The sequence below is a fragment of the Telopea speciosissima genome, chromosome 7 (assembly GCF_018873765.1).
Source record: "Telopea speciosissima isolate NSW1024214 ecotype Mountain lineage chromosome 7, Tspe_v1, whole genome shotgun sequence".
Classification (NCBI taxonomy): domain Eukaryota; kingdom Viridiplantae; phylum Streptophyta; class Magnoliopsida; order Proteales; family Proteaceae; genus Telopea; species Telopea speciosissima.
In genome coordinates, this window is record NC_057922.1 from 23,372,329 (window position 1) to 23,395,418 (window position 23,090).

General features: G+C 41.0%; 1 protein-coding gene and 1 long non-coding RNA gene across 2 annotated transcripts; one reads left to right on the plus strand and one right to left on the minus strand.

Moving 5' to 3' along the window:
* Positions 1 to 5,224: 5,224 nt before the first annotated feature.
* On the minus strand, positions 5,225 to 22,082 carry LOC122667890 (transcription factor PIF1-like). Its single transcript, XM_043864366.1, has 9 exons — positions 22,045 to 22,082; positions 21,820 to 21,996; positions 20,806 to 21,544; positions 10,599 to 10,691; positions 10,240 to 10,305; positions 10,075 to 10,140; positions 6,595 to 6,993; positions 5,897 to 5,960; positions 5,225 to 5,397 (listed from the first exon to the last, which is right to left on the minus strand). Exons 2-9 carry the CDS (start codon positions 21,912 to 21,914, stop codon positions 5,393 to 5,395), a joined length of 1,527 nt encoding a protein of 508 aa, XP_043720301.1. The 5' UTR covers positions 21,915 to 21,996; positions 22,045 to 22,082; the 3' UTR covers positions 5,225 to 5,392.
* Positions 9,397 to 9,864, plus strand: LOC122667892. The gene is made up of 3 exons (XR_006333872.1): positions 9,397 to 9,506; positions 9,570 to 9,573; positions 9,828 to 9,864. It is a non-coding gene; the product is annotated as an uncharacterized LOC122667892 (long non-coding RNA).
* Positions 22,083 to 23,090: the final 1,008 nt, after the last annotated feature.

Consider the following 23,090-nt stretch of genomic DNA (forward strand, 5'->3'; position numbering starts at 1 on the left):
GCTTCGACCCTGCCTCGAACAGTTGTTCCGGCAGAGTATTTTTACAAGGTGAGAAAGGATGGTTTATACCACAGCGATGTTAGAGAAGGACCCTATAACAAGGTCAAAGATTGGGTAAAGCTTTAATTTTTGACAGATTAAAAGTTACTTCTTCTCTATTATTCGAAGCTAACTTTAATAAGGGAGGGGGTATCTCAGTTCGATCACATGTCTGGAAAACTCTACTATCTTATGTGCAATTTTATCACTAAGGTCTTAATTTTGATCTTTTAATACTTGTTAATGATGGTCTTGAATTTTACCCAAAAACAAAAAAGGGTGTTCTTGAAAAAGGAAAATGTTCTCTGGGAGGGGGTTCACGCCATGCCCAGACACAGCGGGGGTGAAATGACTGTCCTGACCCCCATGAAAGGTGGAAAGTCCACCCCGAGATGCCAGCATGCGCAGACTCATTGGTTGTCATGCACGCATGGTCCTTGCGTTCTGCCACAGAGAACAGTCTCAAAAAAAAAAGGTTGTAATGCCAGCGTGCGCGGACTCATTAGTGACATCTATTTTAAGGTGCTACATAATTTGTAAATTTTTTTTTTTGGCCTTTATAGTTTCACATACTTTTTTGTAATGATGGCAAATCTTATCATTTCATATATGTATTCGATAAATGTGCAGATAAATGTGTAAGACAATGACACATTTTTATAATGACATAATGATAAGTTATTTTTTTTCTATTCTTGAAAACTCTATTTTATTCTTTACTAAAATAACTTTTGAGAATAAAACAAGAGAAAATCAAAATAAGATATCAAATTCTATATAACACATGCAGTGTCATTTAGATAAATAATCTATTTTAAAAAAATGTCACAGTTCTTTTTGGTGAACTAAAAAATAAAGTATTAAATAAAAGGAACTTGATTGCCACCCGGTCATCCAGCGCACGCTACCCCTGCACCTTGACATAGGGGCAATCGAATGACTGCCACACCTCCTGGAACCCCGAAAATGACCAGGGGTGCGACAGTCATTTCACGCACCCCTATGTCAGGGTGCAGGGGCGGGGTGTCTAGCGCAACCAGTTGGTGGCATTTTTTCTCTCAAAAATAAAATGGAAGTACGAAATTAACATTTAGCATACCTAGACAAGATTACAAATACAAGATTGCACATTATGGACTCAATAGAGATAGGAAGCCTAAATCACAGTTCGAACAACCTCCAAACGGTCTACAAAAGAAATGACTTTGCTTTTCCACAACTGAAGCCTTTTCTTGAACCGATCCAAAATATGGAGAGAAAACCTGGAAGAAATCAAAGGAAGCTCAAGATAAGTGATCGGTAACTGGCCAATCTCACAGCTCAAAATGCCTTTTAACTAATCCTCAACATCAAGAAAATCACTGATTTTTGAGAGTTGACTTGACGCCCAGACATATTCACAAAAAGTTGCAAGGCGTCCATAATAGCTTGACAGGAGGCAGAGGAGACTCTAGAGAAATGAAGACATTGTTAGAATAAATCCAGTGAGTAAAATTAATCTCTTTACATTTAGGCATAGGCTCCAGCAAATTTTGGTCAAGCTTCCACTACAGGCATCGCAGAGACCCTCCATCACTAAAGTAAACAAAGAGGGGAAAGGGGCAGCTCTGCCTGATGCGGTGATGCCCCTTCTGGTTGAAAAGTACCCAACAGGCAAGCTATTGACCAGGACTTACAAATGCTGGGAAGGCATGCAAGTGTAGATCCACTAAATGAAGGTGGGGGAGGTGGGGGATTGCATCAGAGTCAGAATCCTCACAATAAAGTTCCATCGAACCGAATCAAACGCCTTCTTGACACCCCCTTCTTGGGACCTTATCAAAGCCAAGGAAATAAATGTCCCTTGGTCGAATGTGGTTTGGTTTTCTCAACACATCCCTAGGCACTGTTTCGTCATTTGGGGTGCTTTAAACTCTTTCCTCCCTATCCAGGAGTAAGGCGCTCGGGCAGGGGTAAGGCGGTCATTCCCCGCCTTATTGTGTCTCGGCAATAGAGGACCTGAATCCACATATTCATCCATCCCCAACTATTAATTGCTTCTGTTGGAATGCTCTCGCAAATGTTGATCACAAATTTTTTTTCTAACTGCCCATTTTCCAGGGCTATTAGGGCCAGGGTGTAAAGAATATCCTAATCTTACTATGATGGGATACCGTTCTGGTTGTTGTACCTTAATAATAACCTCTCTAAGGGCAATGGGTGGTGTTATTTAAGAAGAACCGCTAGTGATCATGAGTGATCACCATTAATATTCAGCATTTGCAAAATTAAAACCATGAGGAGGAGGAACTGGAAGAACAACACCCAGTTGCTTCCCATCCTCCTTGGCATCGCATTAATGGCCTTGTCTTCAATGCCACACACTGTAGATGCCAAACTCTATGTGTACATCATCAACGAACTGGTTCTGTTGGACTTAGACATCCATTGCAAATCCAAAAACGTTGATCTTGGGCAGCATAAACTTTTTATGGGCCAAGAGTACTCCTGGAGTTTCAATGAAAACATTTGGGATACAACGCTCTTCTGGTGCAACTTTTACTGGGTGAACAACGGGAACAATGTTCATGCCGGTTACCGAGTCTATGATGCCGGTACACAGCCCGGATATCATGCCCGAGACTATTTTTACAGGGTGAGAAAGGATGGCATATACGCCGGCCATGCTAGACATGGATCCTTTAAAAAGGTCAGCGATTGGTCTGGTCATAGCCTTTTCCAATTAAATGGAGGCACAAAAACTAAATAAATAATTGGAAAAAACTCCACAACAAAATCAATGGCCTAATCCTGCGGTCTATTGTAGTTGGTGAGCTGTGGTGCGCTTCATGTCCATGCTCACCAGGAGGTCTCGAGTTTGAGTCTCTTGGCTGGTATCTTTCTCCCTCCCTATTCCCCCCCCCCCCCTTCCTTTAAAAAAGTAAGTTCTTAATTTTCAACCTTTGATGCTTGTTAATGGTGTTCGTCAATCTATGTCCTCCATGTCTGAGAAGCTATTAAATATTGTTGGCTTGTTATATATGGTTTTGTTTTACACACATCTTCCTTTGAGTTCAAGATAGATGGATGATTGTAACATCTTATAATCCATACTGATTCCACGCTGCTATCGGTGCGCGCTAATACACGCAAATGTACCCCCCAGAAAGTTTGCATGCACCACCCAGACACACACACACTGCCGGACAAATTGATCATTGAACCTTCAGGAATTTCCGCCTTTCAATGAGGGCGAGATGATCATTTAACATGGCACTGTGTTTGGACGCAAGGGTCACGTGCCACACGCGACCAGGTAGCTTTCTCCCAAAAAAATTAATCACAAGGTGTTAGTTAAAGAGCATTCTTTTAGGAAAAAATATTTTTTTTATCATATAATTTAACATACTTTTTTTGCAATGATAGTAAAACTAATCATTCCAAATGTGTATTCGAAAAATGTGTAAGACAATGACGTCTTGTAATAATGACTTAACAATAAGTTATTTTGTTTTTAAAAACTCTATCTTATCAACTAAAATAAGGGTTGAGAATCAAACAAGGGAAAATCAAATGCATAGGTGTTATTTAGATAAAAAGTTTATTTTTTTAAAAAAAATCAGCTTTATTTTTGGGAGAAAGAACGCCACCCGATCGTGCAGCACACGCCGCCCCTCGGCCCAGACACAGGGGCACGTATAATGACCATTGCAAACCCATGGAAAGATGGAAACGACCAGGGCTGCAGTGGTCATTTCGCTTGCCCCTGCGTCTGGATGCAGAGGTGGCGTGCATAGCACAACTAGGTGGCGTTCTCTTTCCTGTTTTTTATTTATGCTAAATGTTAGCAAAGAATATATTAAAAATAAAATAGAAGTACAAAATTAACGTATAGATTATACAAGAAAATCCCCTTGAATTCACCTTCGGCATTACCATTATCAAAGAGACAAATCTCAAAAAGCATAAAAACTAAGCAGAGAGCTGCCTGCACTGATGATGGGAGATTTGTTTGGAAAAAATGAAAATCTTTGAGTAGCTGCACTTTTTGCCAGAGAGCACCCTGCAATCAGTTTTTTTGGGGTATTATAATTTTGAAGTTCAACTGAGCATACTTCTTGTATATAGTTTGAGTTATGCTAGACCGGATATTCAGTTTTTAGGAATTTTGCCTTTTTCTTTGTCTTGCGTCATTTTCTCTTGAGTAGAAGAAAGGATACTCATGGAAAAAAAGGATCATGTATGAAACATAATCAACATTTCAACCATTGAATCGGTACACGAAAATCGATTATTCTTATCCAACAACTAAAATATTAACCGTATTTCACATATGACTGTATAAAACCTTTCATCTTTGTTTTATTCAAATTGGAATCAAGAAAATAAAAAGCCAAAACTATATACTTTGGACCTTTAAATTCTATTCATTAGTTGATAATATAAATGATCCATAGCCAAAGCTATATATTTTGGACCTTTAAATCTTTGGGCATCATTTCCTTTTATTTGATCCCCAGGAATATAATTTCCCATCGCCAAATTTAGCATCTCATTTGGTGAGACAGAATCAGTGTGCATAGCATGAACTAGTGCCTGGCACTCTCTTTTAGTTTGTTGACTGCTTAGACAGCACACCAGCAACTAGGGTTGCAAACTAAGTTTCATAGTCCTTTAGCCACCTTGGTAATGGCATATCTTGCCTGTATCCTGGAGGGTAAGGATAAAGAAGTTCAACCCATACCCTACCCATCTGCAATCCTATCAGAAACAGCTTGAACAATGTTTAATCCTGCTATGAAGCATGAACTCTCACAAATGCATTACAAAATGTATCAATTCTTCCCCCAATGTGGAGTAGAAGTTGCGTAAAATGCATCAATTCTTCCAATGTCAAGTAGAAGTTGTGTAAATGTTATCACAAATGGAGGACACAGGAGTTGAGCTCTGCATTGTGCATATCGGTTCTACTTGTTATGAGCCTGTATACACTTTCAAGTTGCAAGCGTACAACTGCAATTTCAACCAAAACCATCAACCATAACCCATCATCCCTCTGTAGATGAACTGAAAATGATGTCGCCCTTCTAATTTTGGAACCACCCAAAACTCACCCATGATCATCAAACAAAACTCATACAACTAGAACACTGAAAAGAAAAGAAATTCACATGGATAATAAAGGAGAAAACCAAGAAGGAAATAATTACAAGTTAGCCGCATTAAATTTGAATAGTCAGTTGAGCCTGACCGTCTCAAGTGGTACTGCTCAACTGACCGTCTCAAGAGGTACTGCTCTCTCTCTCTCTCTCTCTCTCTACAAAACTTTGCAGGCAGTGCCTTCGACAGTTCCACTACCTATCTTCCCAATATTTCAACCTGCAATGCACAACAGAGAATATATTTATCCTACTTAAGAGTCTTGTTGGATGCACTAAATCAAGACCTATATGCCAAGGCATTGCATAACACTTGAAAAATAGCAATGCACCAGTCAACTAGTCAATGGTTACCACAACATAAGAACTTCTTGGCCAAAATAATTTCCCAGTTGGGAGGATCCTACTATTGGATCTACAAGAAAGTATGCAAAATCAAACTGAGATGTTCCCATAATCTTTAAGGTGAGGTTCATTCAAGGGTGGGGACCTGCACCTTTGTATATGTCTGTAAGAAGTGCTGTTGTGCATAAAGAAACTATAATTACAGTCTACAAGATCAAATCATAGATCAAAACCAGACCATACTATACAGTCCAAAAAATAATATGTTATAAATCTCTTATTTTTCTTCTTATATGAGATCTAACTTAACAGTTAATTCAAGTCGATGAAAATTAAGAGACCAAAATAATACTTTAAGAAATCAATTAACCTACCAGACTGATGATTTTCAGGAGTATCAACTCCCTTACTGGTGCTTGGCCGGGCAATGGCTTGGACCTGCAAGGATTAAATCATCATTTCTCAGTGCAGTAATTTGTAGTTTGGTTCAACTTCCACAGGACAAAGATATGAGGCAGAAAATATGGGAGCTGGGGTTGTGGATTGCTGGTTGTTTAGTTGTTAGTAAGCCCACAAAGGTGGGTTTTTAAGTCCAGTCTATGTTATGAATCCAGCGATCAACAATGCACCAAGCAGGCATCTACCAGAGAGCCACATTAGAGCATTGTCATATCTGGCCACCTACGTGCATCTCACAGGCATCTTCCAAAGATCCATATCAGAGCATCGTTGTGTCTGCATATGTGCATCCCGATGCTGTGATGTTTTGCCACATAAACAGGATTTTTACTGCCTAAGAGGTATATGTGTTTTTGGACTAGCAAGCGGGCTAGAGATCAACCATTAGCAGGTAAAGATATATTTCTTTGTGGAGCTTTGAGAAACCAGTCTGGATATTATCTCTACATTCAAGTGATGTTCAGCCAGAAAAACATGATTTCTAATTGCGCAGAATCTCTGCAATAGTGCAACGATGGTAATTTTTTTAAGGTGATGGTTTTGATATGCTGATGCCTGGTGAGAACAAATGTAGCCAAGACTGATGTTAAAGATCACGAGTGATTACACAAACCTGAGGAGGTGATACTTGCATCTGGTGGAGGGAAATGTAGTGTTGATATGGATTAACAAAACTCGGGACCTGATGCTGGTTGAGACTCTGGATGCCAATTGAGTTCATGATTGCTGGATCTGACTGGTTTGGCGCTGCTTGCATTCTGGATAGATCAGAAGTAGATACAGCGGGTAGATGAAATGGAGGCAAAGGGAGACTTGGACTAAGATGAGCTGCTGCAGCTGGATTAGGCATGGTTGAGCCAGCTAATACCGGAGGAAATGGCAGCATTGGTCTGCTCATACCCATATCCATGCCCATACCCATCCCCATCCCTATTCCCATCCCCATTGGAGGCATGAAGTGCTGGACACTGGGGAACATCATAGGAACCATGCTGCATCCCATAGACATCATCTGCTCAAAATGGTTAGGATTCCTCTCATAAGGTAATGATGAATTATGCACAGTACCAAACAGAAGAAAATAACAAAAACTGGTGGTTGAAACAGCAATATACTTAAAAAAACAGGGGGGAAAAAGCATCATGATGGTGTGTTGCATGCAGAAACGAAAAAAAACTTTTGTCCCTGATTCTCAAAGATGCTCAGTGACTTCAATTATATATTGGTAACGCTTCAGGGATAAAATTATGGGAGAATGTTTTCTGCGTGGGACGCAGGGGCCATGCCCACACACAACAGGGGCCGGAATGACCGTCATGCTCCCCATGTATGGCGGAAATTCTGCCCCCTTTTGTGCCACCACGTACACTCTCATTGGCTGGCGCGCGTGGCGTGGCCCCTGCGTCCCACCCAGAAAACAGCGCCCCTAAGATTATATGCATAGATGCATGCATATATCTGGACAAATGAGAAACTGAAGAAAGACGAAATTCATTGGAATTTCCTTATTAGTAAATGAAGGTATACGTGCCTTGGCAAGAAGATGGAAATTCGGAAGTCTCACTAGAAAGAACATTTATCAGATACTGTAGAAGGACATGGTAACTCTACCTTCTCCTATAGCAGCTACCACCTTTGGTGGTCCTTGTTCTTCTCTTGGGTTGGAAAGAGACTACATATGACACCTACCTCATTGTTCCACTCATCAGTGTTTAATTCTCTCCCTGTCTCTCTGTCAGTATTAAAGTCACTCTTACTTAGCTAAAAGTTCGTATCACGGTTTTAAGCATACAATGGCACCACTACGAAACTAGTCGAGGTGGGGGACCTCAATTGTAAGAGTGCAGTATAGAGAGCACACCTAGATGACCTTTTTTTAGGACAATACTTAATTTCTGTTCTAGATGTCCTTTGAATATTGGTAAAGATATAACTATCTAACCACATTATTGAGACCTAGAGCTCACAACTTGTAATCTGATGTGGAAGGAGAAGGTTTCAGTCTCTTTAAATTTGAAGAGAATGAACACGAGCTTCAGTACTATAAATTATAGGGAAAAGAAGATTCACTAGCTTGAGCAGGTTGGCAATCACTGTCTACTTGTTCCAAATTAGAATCAGCACAATATTTCATGCATTAGAGATCTCAGTGAGTTGGATGGTACCTAAGGCACCAAATTGAAATTTTTTTGAATGAACTGGAAAATATAGTGTTGGACAGTCAGATAGGAATATATGGAGTAAATCATGACCACCAACCACGATTGGCTCATCATGGTGTGCATGAACAATATGATATTGTCTTGTCCTTTGGTAGCCCTTCTATGATTTTTTCCTACAGAGACTGCTCTCATATGAAAATCAAGACCAGAATCCTCTGTTGGGTGATTTCAACTTGCCATTCTTTTGGGGATTTAAACAAGATAAAGAGTAATCATCACTAAACTGATTTTCAGTGCATTATTTTCTATTAATAAGATACTTCTTTAAGACCCTAAATCACAGCACCAAGCAATGTAGGATGAGAGTATAAACTGTGACATTCCACCTCATCTTAGAAGTCTCTAGTCTTAATCTTATCTCACTCTCTCCGATCTAAGCCAGACAATGAATTTGAGATCTTTAAAATTCATCACACATGTAGACAGAACTACTACAGCTGAATTGTGGTGTAATCTCAAGTCCTCAACTCAACTCAACTAAGCCCTATATAAATTACTCAGGGTCTACTACATCCTGTCAGACATTCCAATCCACTCAAAGCCATAGCATCTGTTCACTCATAAGCACCGTTATCCTTTTCCAACTCGTCACCTACCCATTGGTGCCACTCCTAAGTTTCCTTCAATATATTCAACTTTAATTCTTTCCTTCCTTGTCTAGTTAGTCCCCATTTCAATATGCTCATGTCTACTTGAGCACATTTTATGTGTATACAGTTTCCTCATTTCCCAACAATCAACTCCAGACAACATCAATAGTTCTGTGGCATCTTTTGGGCTGACATTGGCCCAACCTCAAATTTGTCACAGTCAGCCCAAGGTTCTGGGAACCAAAGTAAAGTTGAGGCAAGACATTGCCCCAAACTCGGGCCTGATATTTGGCATCTATACCTGTTGATCTATACATTGATGCTGCCCTTTCCTAACAGTTCGAGCTTTTAGGTGAAACAGTAGCAAACATGATATCAGAGCAGGGAGGTCAAGTGTTCAACTCCTGGGAAGTGCATTGGAAGAGTTTTTCCCAACATGTCTTCTCCCTCGGTGCCACACAAAGGAAATGTCCTGTGAGCTCCATGTGCAAGGACCATGAGATCTTGGCCTACATCTGCGGAGGAGTGTTGATGACTTGATGTATACATTGATGCCTGCCCTTTCCTAACAGTTTGAGTTTTTAGGTGAAACGGTAGCAAACAATACCATTGCCATGAAAGAAAACATCAACCATTAATTTGAAGGTTTCAATGACAAAAATATTCCCTCATATTTCATTCATGAAGGAACCTGGTATAGGGAAGAATTCTATGTAAGATTTCGATAGAGTTTTAAGGTCCAACAGAAAGCTATCTTGTTTATTGCTCCTTGCAAGGAGAGTGGGAGAAACAGGTGGATTGTTTCGGCTTGGGATTTCCCCCTTCAGTTCTCTTCCCTGTCCCTAGTGGTGTTTGTTTGTTTCCCTCCCCCCTTGTATATTTTATTGCTTTGTTTCAACCAGCTTAGGGCTGTGACTGCTTTGTCTTCCCCAGTGTTGCCTGCTTGGATTTTGGTTACTGGTTTCTCAGCTGAGTTATAATTCTCTTTTCTCCCTTTGGGTGTAATAAAAATTTTATCCACCCAAAAAGAAAAGTGATTTCAATAGAGAACGATGAGTCAAGGATTATATAAATAAGAAATATATATATGTATATATGTATTTTATTGTATTGTATCTAGGTAAAAATGACAAAACATTCAGGACATATGCACAAAAAATCCCAGAGTGGGAAAGGGAGAGAATACGGTTTTTTTTTTTTTTTGGGGAGGGTGGGGGGGAGGTGGTTTGGTGAGCGGGGGTGTTTGAGAAGGAAGCAGGTAAGAAGTTAGAAACATCATACCTGCACTTGTAACTGTAAAGACTTCAAGTACTCTATTGCCTCGTCCAGCATTGAAGCTTTGTCTGACTGGAATTTGGAAAAAGAAAAATTAAAACTTCAAGACTAGATATTAATAACTACTCCATTTGTCACCAAATGGATGTATCCATGAATGAGAGTAATGACCTTGTTGCATCGAGGTATGAGTTCTTGCAAGGCCTTCATCTTCTCATTTATCCTATCTCGACGCTTCTGCATGAGAAGAACATCCAGTGTAAGAATGAAATAAATCAAACTTAATGAAACTTTTATGTGGATGGTCAGTGCTGAGATTCCCATCACTTCATGAAAGCTGTGCAAGAGATCAGTAAGGTTTATAGATAACAGGTGCACGTTGCTGCACCTCCCAATAATGAAGTCAGTCATTCCCGCTCAGTTGATTGAGATTAGGCATGAGATTAGGACGTAACAAATAGAGAGAAAATTTAACTATGTAAACGCAGGTGTAAAAATAACATAGATGAGTGAGTGGAGAAAGAGCAGACCCTCTCAGAGAGATTGTGGACCTCGGCAGCACGAGCTCTTCTAGCTGATGTCGACCCACGAGCTTGTTTCTTTTCATCCATGGATTCCACATCCTTTTGCAATAGAAAGCCAAAAGCCAGCATTAAAACAATACGTCAATCAACCTGTATCCCAGCCAATCTCAATCATAAACTGAAACTGAGCATTTGATATTTTCATCTGTGCTCTGTAAAAGGTGCTTCTAACAACACTCATGATGAACAATTAAGTACTTAACCTACCCCCCTCCCTTTCCTCTTTCCACCTAAAAAACGAAAAGGAAAGAGAAGGCTAACTAGTCACATGGTTCCTGCACCTAGGCACAAAAGCGCATGAAAAGACCACCAGACCCCCCATTGAAATCGAAAATCCCATCAAAACTAATGCCTCTGTGCACACTCTCAATGGCTCCCACGCTGGTGCAGGGGCTACATGACCAGTTAACGTTCTCTTGCTCAAAAGAAGAACAAGGGCATTAAGTAGCTTTCTCTTCTGGATCAGGACAATTATGGCTCCTTCACATGTCCAAAATCTATGGACTTTTTTTAAGATAAAGAAAATTTATGGACTACACCAGCACCCATAGGTATGTTGATATGACTGAAATTTTGTGAACAGATAGAGCCCAAGGTCTCTTTTGTATGTGAACAGATAGAACCCAATCAGAGTCGTCCAACAAGGACAGAACCCCAATATATGAGAGGTTAAATGATTGCATTTGACTTAGATTTGACTCATACTCAATCTACAATTAAGTAAAACAATTTGTTTGTGGGCCAAATTTTGGAAAAGTTTTCCTACACTATATGTTAAACAAAGTCCACTCATCTAAGATCATAAATGATCTGCCCCCTATTGTACAAAGTAAATATCTTTTCACAGTTCCCAAATTCCCTCTGCACACCATCCAATCCTCTCATCAGGGGATTTTACTTCGATTGTAGATGGACAAAAACTCTCCTCCAATTTTTACCATAATTTGTTACATTTCTCTTCTCCTCCCGAGTCTAATAATAGGACCTAGCTTTAAACAATTCAACCTCTCTTCATCTAGATCATTTGACCCTCCAATTGGACTAAAGAAAGGTATTTGTAACTTAATAAATAGAAGGCAACAGATAATGATAAACCCTGAGTCCAATCCTAGCCTCACATCACACTGGTGGAAGGAAACTTAATCCTTGATAATAAATAGAAGGACCGAGTTTTTCCTTCAGCCATGTTGAATGAAATCTATACACTGAGGCGGCTTCAAATGCATGCAGGGAGTATCAGAGGGTATTTTGAGGAACATACTAAAACCAAGGAGGAGTTTATGAACACTAGGATGATGGGAATCCTGTTACATGCATGGGTTGGTGGATAGCAGGTTCGGTTGGGATTATGGGGTGTATTTGTTTAGTCGTGTAATAAGTTATTATATTATGGTAATTAGGTATGTTAGGTTAGTATGTGACTAGGATACGTGGTAGGAGTGGTAGAACATAAGATAACTGTAAGGAGTTGTAACGGTTGCCATGTAATCCTATTAAATAGTTATATTTGAATGAGAAAGGCACCAAGATTATCACCCTACAATTTCTACGTTGAGAAAGAGGATATCCATCTTATATCCTATTTTATCTCTTTCCCACATTTAGTTTCTCTTTTTTCCCTATTTTCCCTCTTCTCGTATTAACTGGTATCAGAGCTAGGGATGGATCAAAGGGTCGAAAAATTGTAAGGCTACATGAGTTCACTTCAGAATGGACAACAACAATCATTGAGAAACTTGCCAAGGTGTTGGACAAACTTGAATCTCGTACGTTAGCCAACGATCTTGGAATGGAAGATCCTTAAAGGAGATGAAGAAACCACGGGAAGAGATGGTAGCCAATGCAATTGAGCTACTAAAAACTGAAGTAGCACCAACAAAGAAGAAAAAGAAGAAAAGAAAATCAAAGGAATGTCGATCATGCGTCGCATCCTTCAAAATACAGATCTCTACAGCTTCAAACTCTGTGAAGAGGAAGATATTACGAAAAAATGTGATGTCATTCCCTACCAACAATTGATGGGGACATCAGTCCCATTCCTAAAGACTTTCGAAGAGTTTACCAACGAAGACTGCGCAGACATCTTCAGCCTGGATCAGGCTCACTTTGGTTGGACGGAGATTTCTTTCGTAATGGATTGTGGCGCTGATCTGGAGTACTTTTGCTGGCCTAAGTAATTTTTAATCTTTTATTGTGATTTGGGTCATATGTAATTTTGGTTCGGTTTGGTTCGGTTTTTTTGGTTCAGTATTTTTGGTTCAGTTTTGGTTCCATTTGTAATTCTGGTCTAGGCCCAGGCCCACTTGGATCAGCCCCTTTAGTTGACTAGGAGGCCTTATTGGAACTTGTGCTCCCTTAGGAAACAGCTTAGCTGATGTGCTTCCCTATGTATTGGTCTTCCCAAGGGGGAGATCAATAATATTCTATTGTTTTGTTTTTTTTTTCTACTTAAGCTTTGTACAGGCCATTCGGCCATGTAATGTTGAATGTTAAGAAATGAAATGAAAGAAGCTATTGGCTCTTGGGTCTCCTTCTCCTCTCTTGCGTGGAGCATCTTCTCCCCTCAACCCCCCAAATGGATTTTCTTCTTCTTCTTCTCTCCTACTCTGTTACAGCAGCACAACAGGTAAGTCATTTCTGTTCCTCTCCCCCCCCCCCCCTTCTTCTTCTCCTCTTATCCAGCCAGGCCTTCTCAGTTTTTCTTCTTCCTTCTTTTTCTGTTTATCACATCCCCTACCCTACCCTCTTCCCCTAACCGAATGCATGCTCATCACTACCCTTCCCCTCCTTGTCATACTTACTAATTAAACATCTGGAACCCTTTTATTTTCTGACCTGATATGCACTTATACTACTGTTAGTTTTGGTGCATCTTCTTCATACTTCCTTATGTCTTATTCTCTATTGGAATGCATGCCTAGGACTAGTACAGCATGAATTCTTTTTAGAGTATTGAAAGGACTCTGCACTTGATTTGGTAATTTATGTATTGTTTCCCCTTCCTCATTTTGCCTATCAAATGTTTGTGGAAATGATGCTATGAGTTCTATTCTGTATTGTTCATTATTGCATAGACTTGTCAATGTTTTATTAATGCATATAAGTCTGTATATGCTGCTGCTACCCATTTCTATTGCCTGTTGTCCTATGAGTTTTAACCCATTAGTCATCCTAAGTAGCAACCCATGTAGGAGCCCTAGTTTTTAGGTATCCCCCTACATCAACTTGGACAGAACTAGAATACCAAGAGCAGAACTTAGGAATTGAGCCTGTGTCCACATGGGTGGAAATGCAAGAGAGACTCAAAAGGGAGTTTCTGCCTATGACCTATAGGCTTCGACTTCTAAATGAGATGAACACACATAGGCAAGGAAAGTTGTCTGTAACTGAGTACATGAGCAAATTCAATGAATTGAAAATCAGGAGCCGTACTCGTGAAGATATTGAACAGACCCTTTCTGGGTTCCTTAGTGGACTCAATTCAGACATTCGAACACGCATGGCACCACACATGGTTCGAGATGTCCATCAGGCTTTTAGAGTTGCCTTGGAACTTGAGTCATCCATGAGGACCTTTCCTCAATAGAAGAATTTCCAAAGTGGAGATTCAAATGCCAAAAAGCCTTTTCAAGGTTCTTCAAGTTTCTCTAAGACAACTGGCAACCCTCCTCGTCAGTTTGAGAACAACAAGGATAAGGGCATTTTGGGTGCAGCACCCAAAAAAAATGGTCAACAACAATGTTTTAAGTGTCAAGGATTTGGCCATTATGTCAGAGACTGCCCCAACAGGAATCTTTACGTTGGGAACCAGAATCTTGAAGAGGAAGACCAAGGTGAAAACCAAGACGAGAATCAGGATGATGAGTTTGAGGATCACAATCCAAATGAGATCATTCCTAATGAAGAACAAGAGGAGAGTAATACCTCCCGATTAGGTGTTGTTCGATGCATGGTCTCGCAACCCAAAAGCGACGATGATTGGCGACGAACCAATATTTTCATCACTTACACCTATCATCAGGGTAAGAATTGTCGTGCCGCTATTGACAGTGGAAGTTGCATGAATGTGGTTTCTCAAAGTGTTGTGGCTAGAATGGGACTCAAACCTTAAGCCCATCCAAAGCCATATAGAGTTGCTTGGGTAGATCAATCTACTATTCCTGTCACTCTTAGGTGTTTAGTCCCTTTGCATTTTGCGGGCTATGAGGAGAGAGTTTGGTGCGATGTCCTAGAGATGGACGTTGCCCACATCATTTTAGGGAGACCTTGGTTGTATGACCGAGATGTCACAAACTATGGGAAATCTAACACCTGTGTCTTTGAATTTAAAGGGAAAAAGATTAGACTGATACCTAGTGCACCCAAGGAAGTAAAGGTCCCCTAACACAAGGGTAGTACCTCCAAGCAAGGTTCAAAGAAAACATTCAGCATTCTAAATCAACAGCAGTTTGAGAGTGAGTGTAAAGAGTTGGGGGTTATCTACGCTCTAGTTCCCAAGCCAAGTAAAGCTGAATCGTCAAGCAAATTTACTGAGGCTCCTAGAGAAATGCAACCCTTGTTGAAGGAATTTAAACAACTATTCCTTGAGGAGTTACCAAATGAGCTACCACCAATGCGTGAAATCCAACACGCAATCGATCTAGTTCCTGGCTCATCTTAGCCAAATCTGCCCCACTATCGTATGAACCCTAAAGAATATCACGAGCTTAAACGACAAGTGGATGAGCTTCTTCAAAAGGGATTCATAAAGGATAGTCTAAGTCCGTGTGCAGTACCTGCTTTACTCACACCTAAGAAGGATGGCACTTGGAGAATGTGCATCGACAGTAGAGCCATCAATAAGATCACTGTCAAGTATAGGTTTCCTATACCTAGACTTGATGACATGTTGGATATGATGGCGGGGTCGTCCATATTTTCAAAAATTGACCTCAAGAGCGGGTACCACCAAATTCGGATTAGACCCGGGGATGAGTGGAAGACAGCCTTCAAAACGAAGGATGGACTTTTTGAATGGTTAGTTATGCCCTTTGGCTTATCCAATGCACCGAGCACTTTCATGAGGATTATGAATCAAGTGCTTCAACCATTCATTGGCAAATTCTTAGTGGTTTACTTTGATGACATCCTCATCTATAGTACCACCATGTTTTCTCACTTGGATCAATTACAACCAAGTTTTTAGGGTGCTACTGAAGGCTAAACTTTATGTCAATCTCAAGAAATGCACCTTCATGAGTAATCAAGTTATTTTCTTAGGATTTATTGTGTCAGCTCAAGGAGTAGCTACTGATCCTGAGAAAATCAGAGCAATTGTTGAATGGCCCGAGCCTACCAATGTTCACGAGGTGCGAAGCTTTCACGGCTTAGCCACCTTCTACAGAAGGTTCATTTATCGTTTTAGTTCCATCATGTCTCCTGTCACAGATTGCATGAAAAGGAAGGAGTTCCAATGGACTAAAAACGCTGCCAAGGCCTTTATGAGGATAAAGAAATTGATGACGAAAGCACTAATCTTACGTCTCCCAAATTTCTCCAAAGTTTTTGAAGTCAATTGTGACGCTTCTGGTGTCGGAATAGGGGGTGTCTTAGGACAAGAAGGGCACCCAGTTGCTTATTTCAGTGAAAAGCTAAATGAGGCCAAGCAACACTATTCCACATATGACAAAGAATTCTATGCGGTTGTGCAATCCCTACGCTATTGGCGACATTATCTGCTACCGCAAGAGTTCGTGTTGTTTTCAGATCACCAGGCCCTGAAATACTTAAGTGCCCAGAAAAAGCTCAATCAAAGGCATGCTAAGTGGGTCGAATTTCTTCAAGAGTACACCTTTGTACTCAAGCATAGACCTAGTGTTGAGAACACTGCAGCAGATGCGTTGAGTCGAGTCAATATCTTGTTCAAGCACATGAGTGCTAGGCACAGAACTAAAGTTTTGCTCCAAACAATGAGCATTGAGGTAATAGGGTTTGAGTGAGTCCAGGACCAATATCCCACTTGTCCTGATTTTAGTGAGATTTTCACTTCAGTGAATCAAGATCCTCCTATTGCTCGTTCGGATTTCCTCCTAAGGATGGGTTTCTGTTTAAAAGTGACAAACTATGCATTCCCAGGACATCACTTCAGAATTATCTGATTTGGGAATTGCATGCTGGAGGAGTCGCTAGACATTTTGGTCGAGACAAGACCACCACTCTTGTTGAAGATAGGTTCTTTTGGCCCGGTTTGAAAAGGGATGTTTCTCAAATTGTGAGTCAGTGTCACACATGCCAGTCTGCCAAGCAACAAAAGAAGAACACTGGCTTGTACACCCCCCTTCCTGTGCCACATGCTCCATGGCAAGACCTTAGCATGGACTTTGTGCTTGGTCTTCCCAAAACTTCAAAGGGACATGACTCTATCTTTGTGGCTGTGGATAGGTTTTCAAAGATGATACATTTCATCTCATGTTCAAAAACTGTTGATGCATCCAATGTGGCTAAACATTTTTTCAATGAGGTTGTCAAGTATCATGGTCTACCTTTAACCATAGTATCTGATAGGGATGTCAAATTCACAAGCCATTTTTGGCGAACCTTATGGCGGATGATGGGTACTAAACTCAGTTTCTCCACTGCATTCCATCCCCAGACTGATGGTCAAACTGAAGTCATCAATCGGAGTCTCGGAACTGATGGTCAAACTTAAGTCATCAATCGGAGTCTAGGAACTGATGGTCAAACTTAAGTCATCAATCGGAGTCACGGAAATTTGTTACGTTGTTTGGTTGGAGAGTATCTTAAGAGTTGGGACAGAATCCTCACCCAAGCAAAGTTTGCTTTCAATGGCTCTAAGAATAGGACTACTGGTATGTCTCCTTTTGAGGTCTGTCTAGGTTACCAACCCAGGGCACCCATTGACCTTATCCCAGCCATGTCTAGCTCTAGAACCTCCCCGTCAGCCGAGTCTTTTGCACAGCATATTCATGACTTACATGCAGGTATAAGGCAGCGGATTGCGTTGAGTAATGACCAACACAAGTCCAGGGCTGATGTGCGTCGACGACTACAGACATTTAAGGAAGGTGATATGGTGATGGTGAGAATCAAGCCACAAAGATTCTCCAAAGGAAAAGCGAGCAAATTGCATGCTCGTAGTGCAGGTCCATTCAAAATTCTCAAAAGGGTAAGTGCTAATGCTTATGTCTTGGAATTACCTTCTGATATGGGAATCAGTAACATCTTCAATGTTGAAGATCTTGCCCCTTACCACAGCACCCCTACTGATGCTCCTTTCTACCCCGATGACCTTGAGAACTTTCCATTTATTGTTGATGACACTTCAGTTCCTGCCCCTCTACTTCCACCCACCCCTTTGCCTCCTGTGCCTGAAACTGTTAAAGGAACAGAAGAAGTTGAGGATATCCTTGATGAAAGGATTGTTTCTTCACGTGACGGAGGAACCCGAGAGTTCTTAGTTAAGTGGCATAATCGCCCGGAGATTGATTGCACTTGGATTCCTATCGAGGAGTTTCGACAGCTCAACCCCGACATGCTTGAGCGCTACTTGAGTCTTTATTCACCGGAGGTGAACTCTTCAAAGCCCGGGAGAATTGATGGGGACATTAGTCCCATTCCTAAAGACTTTCGAAGAGTTTACCAACGAAGACTGCGCAAACATCTTCAGCTTGGATCAGGCTCACTTTGGTTGGACGGAGATTTCTTTCGTAATGGATTGTGGCGCTGATCTGGAGTACTTTTGCTGGCCTAAGTAATTTTTAATCTTTTATTGTGATTTGGGTCATATGTAATTTTGGTTCAGTTTGGTTCGGTTTTTTTGGTTCAGTTTGGTTCAGTTTTTTTTGTTCTGTTTGGTTCAGTTTTGGTTCCATTTATAATTCTGGTCTAGGCCCACTTGGATCAGCCCCTTTAGTTGACTAGGAGGACTTATTGGAACTTGTGCTCCCTTAGGAAGAAGCTTAGCTGATGAGCTTCCCTATGTATTGGTCTTCCCAAGGGGGAGATCAATAATATTCTATTGTTTTTTTTTTTTTTTTCTACTTAAGCTTGTACAGGCCATTCGGCCATGTAATGTTGAATGTTAAGAAATGAAATGAAAGAAGCTACTGGCTCTTGGGTCTCCTTCTCTCTTGCGTGGAGCATCTTCTCCCCTCAACCCCCCAAATGGATTTTCTTCTTCTTCTTCTCTCCTACTCTATTACAGCAGCACAACAGGTAAGTCATTTCTGTTCCTCTCCCGCCCCCCCTTCTTCTTCCCCTCTTATCCAGCCAGGCCTGCTCAGTTTTTTTCTTCTTTCTTTTTCTGTTTATCACATCCCCTACCCTACCCTACCCTCTTCCCCTACCCGAATGCATGCTCATCACTCCCTTCCCCTCCTTGTCATACTTACTAATTAAACATCTGGAACCCTTTTATTTTCTGACCTGATATGCACTTATACTACTGTTAGTTTTGGTGCATCTTCTTCATACTTCCTTATGTTTTATTCTCTATTGGAATGCATGCCTAGGACTAGTACAACATGAATTCTTTTTAGAGTATTGAAAGGACTCTGCACTTGATTTGGTAATTTATGTATTGTTTCCCCTTCCCCATTTTGCCTATCAAATGTTTGTGGAAATGATGCTATGAGTTCTATTCTGTATTGTTCATTATTGCATAGACTTTTCAATGTTTTATTAATGCATAGAAGTCTGTATATGTTGCTGCTACCCATTTCTGTTGCCTGCTGTCCTATGAGTTTTAACCCATTAGTCATCCTAAGTAGCAACCCATGTAGGAGCCCTAGTTTTTAGGTATCCCCCTACATCAACAATGCCTATTTGTAGTGAGATGTTCATCGCTTAAAACAGTCCTACTCTTTTTGTTTCATAATTTGGGGTTTGCCTTATTAAGATATGGGATCCTAGTGGGCTCTTATTTTCCTTAATTTTATTGTCCTTGAGAACATGGACGATTCTAAGGATAGTGGAATGTTACGTGTTAGGTAAGGGTAGTGTAGTTGATCAGTGTATGTGGGTTAGTGGATTGAGATAGTGTATAGCTGAGAATCTGTTGTAATCCTTTATTTAAGGAGAGTAAATGGAATAAAAGGGGAAAAGTCTTGAATCAAGTCTCTAACTTGTGAAATGATGTAGGCTTCCTCCCCTAAGCCTCCCTAAAAGGCTAAAACCATCCTATCTTTTCTCTTATTTTTCTCTTTTTCTATTCTCTCCACCCTCTCTCGTGCACGTATCAAATCCATTCACCAGGGTGTTAGAAGGAAACTCAGTCCTAAATGGAAAATGAAAAGATTATTATTCTACTTCATTATACGATGCCAAAAACGGGTATAACACATTCCTGAATTGTATGCTGTATGGCACAACCGTACACCGTATCCAAGCCTCCGAGGTATCGAGTATGGCTCTCTGCAGAACAGAACGGACATTTCCCGTCCAACTACCCCTATAGTGCACACGTAAACCAAAAAGCAACCCTAAGTTTCAACGGCCAATAATTGCCACGTGCCGACCAGAACTCATTCAAACCATGCACCCATCGCTTACAAAGTTTCAACAGTTGGATTCTGGGAAGTGACGCGGGCGAAACTTTTTTCGCCACTTGGCCCACCCACCCATACTGATCAACCCATCTCCAAGTGGTAACGTGGAATATTCAGAACCGTTGTTCTCAAAGGCCCTAGATTGGGCCAATTGAGCCCATGGTCCTCAAAATTGGCCCCCAACCAAGCAATCATTAGCCATAACCCCATAAACCTTGACAGGCTAGCGGTTCAATTATAAATCAGAGCGAAGACTAAAGAGTCCCCATACATGACATGTTCGAGATTGTCAGGAACTGTGGACCTTCTATCTACCTGTCCTCCTTTCTCACCATAAAATTTGTGGGTCCCACTCCCACCCATTCGTAATCCATTCGAAACCGAACCACGCTTGTCTACAGAGCCTTAAGGCCCTTAACTCGCTTCGCTTCTCGATGAGCGAGGTAGGTAGCTAATATGCGCCAGGAGTTTAGTTTCCGATAGATCTTGGTGGCTCAGAGCGGGGAGAGGTCAATGACGATGATCGGCAATCGCCAATCGGCAATGCAATGATTACCCTCAGCGCACGATAGACACAAGCCAAAAAAGAGAGAGTGAGAAACACTAACCTCACTGTGGCTCTCGGTGTCTTCTTCTTCTCTTCCCTTCCGTTTACGGTCAACTGTCGGTGGCCTCCCTAACTGCTCTGCACTACCACCGGAGACGGCGGAAGATGACGTCACGGTTGTCTCGCAGTTCAACTCTCTCACCAAATCCGTCGTCGTTACATCGCCCACAATACTCCCGCACCCCAAGTTCTCACCAGAAACCGGCGCCGAAATTCTCGCACCGTTCGAAACCCGAGATCCGGGTCCCACTGCCGGCGTCTCGTTCGAATCTATAACTGTCGATTCCCTCACCACCTTATCCAATACGGGCGGCCGAAATTTTTTTCTGGACGAATGTTCCGCTTGCCTCGAAAGAGGTATTGGCGGCAGCCGTGGAGTCGCCTGTGGCAGAGCACCAGCCGGAGCCGGAGCCGTAGTCTTATTTTCTTCCGGAATCTGAGTAACCTTACTCAAATGGCTGATGTTTCTGGTCGGAGAAGTGTAGAGGAGATCAGAACAGAAGTCTCGGTCGAAGGAATCCTCGAGAGGATAAGGGTAGTGCATCCATGAGACCATCTCGTCTTCCTGCATGAACAGATGACGCGATGCGTCTTCCTCTGCCGCCGTAGCACACGATCGGACGTCCAAGATTGCATCTCTCTGTGAAGATTTTTTGGGAGATCTCTGTGTATGGCTCTGGCTCTGCATAACGACCTGACCATTTTGCCATACCAGCTCCACCAGCTCTTCTTCCTCTGGACTGTTTAGAATTAAAATCAAACATATTAACTACATAAGCATTGAAAACAACGAAGGGACTCTGAAATTAAGCTCTTTTAGTGCCGGAGGAAAAACTCACAGTTTCGACTTCTTATGCCAGGGTAATCCCGAGGGTGTGGGGTTCAAGTTCAACTCTTCCTCCTCTGATCTGTTTAGAATTAAAAATAAACATAGTAACTACATAAGTATTGAAAATAACGAAGGGGCTTGGAAATTAAGCTCAGTGAGAGAGAGAGAGAGAAAGAGACAGCTCACAGTTTCGATTTCTTCTGCCAGTGTAATCCCGAGGGTGTTGGGTTAAAGTTCAACTCTTCCTCCTCTAATTCAAAATCAGGAACACAGTGATTCATTCTTGACCGCTACCTTACCTTCTAACTACAAGATGAAACGGGTAAAAACTAAAAGAGGTGGAGAAAACCAGAAACCCCAGTTTGAAAAGCCTCACATGGATAGTTATTGTTGGATCAGACGATTATACTCTGGAAATTCAACAACTTTTAAGGCGCAGAAGAAGATTTGGTGGAAGAATATACAAAAATGGAGAGGGCTGAAATTAAAATACCGAGATTAGAGATGAAACGATTAGGGCGTCGATTAGTTGCTCAGAAACCCTAACATCCGCGTTGTTTTTGTTAATTCGCAGGGGATGAGCAATTAACAATCCACATAGATCTTTCTAGAGAATTCCCTCATCCAAAATCAGAAGGTGCACCCAGAAATTTAATATCTCTATCAGAAACGTTTAAATGAAGACGAATTCAAAGAAGAATCATCGGTCGAGAATGCATTCCCAACTTCCTCTGCCAACAGAGATCTTGATGCGATGCGAGACAGAGAGAGTTAAAACGCAGATAAAGAGAGCCAGAAAGGAATATAACAACAAACAAGATAATTGCTCATAAATTCGTCAAAAAAATAAAATTACCTGAAAATAACAAAATGTACTGGTTCGATAAGAACCCCAAATCGAAGCCCGGTCGTTGTTGACCGCTTATCACCAATATTTCGACATATATTTTGGACCAATTGAGCTTTTTGAGGTGGCTGAGATAGGATTGATCTTGGAAGGACTAAGAGTGTTCGACACAGAGATATGGTTTGTGGGACCCAAAGTAGGGAAGAATAGTACGGCACTAGATTGCCTTGTCTTTGTCTTTTCATCATTCTTATTATCTTTAATTAATTTTATTAATTAATGATAAATATTAAAATGTTACAAAGTAAAGTACGGTTAGAACCTCTATTATATTACTAATGCTACATTTGTTACTTAATTAAGTTAACATCTAATTAGAAAATGGCCATTAACGGTTAACCGTTCTATTCTCCACAACCCGAGGCTACATTATACACATTTTTATTTGTGAACCTCCAAATTTCATTCTATTTTGTAAAAGTACAAAGTATATAATAACATAAATATTACAGTGGGACCAATCTCCCTAGTGGTAGCCCCCTAAGCCGAATCCCGTATGGACTCTCCCTCGATTGTCTAACCAATAGTGAAAAGAAGGGGAATGTATTCT

Coding starts and splice junctions, on each gene's coding strand:
- LOC122667890 (XM_043864366.1), bottom strand. CDS start 21,914: ATGAATCACTGTGTTCCTGATTTTGAATTAGAGGAGGAAGAGTTGAAC. Junction 10,306..10,598: donor TCCACAATCTCTCTGAGAGG/GTCTGCTCTTTC, acceptor CTTCTCATGCAG/AAGCGTCGAGATAGGATAAA. Junction 6,994..10,074: donor CTTTACAGTTACAAGTGCAG/GTATGATGTTTC, acceptor CATTTTGAGCAG/ATGATGTCTATGGGATGCAG.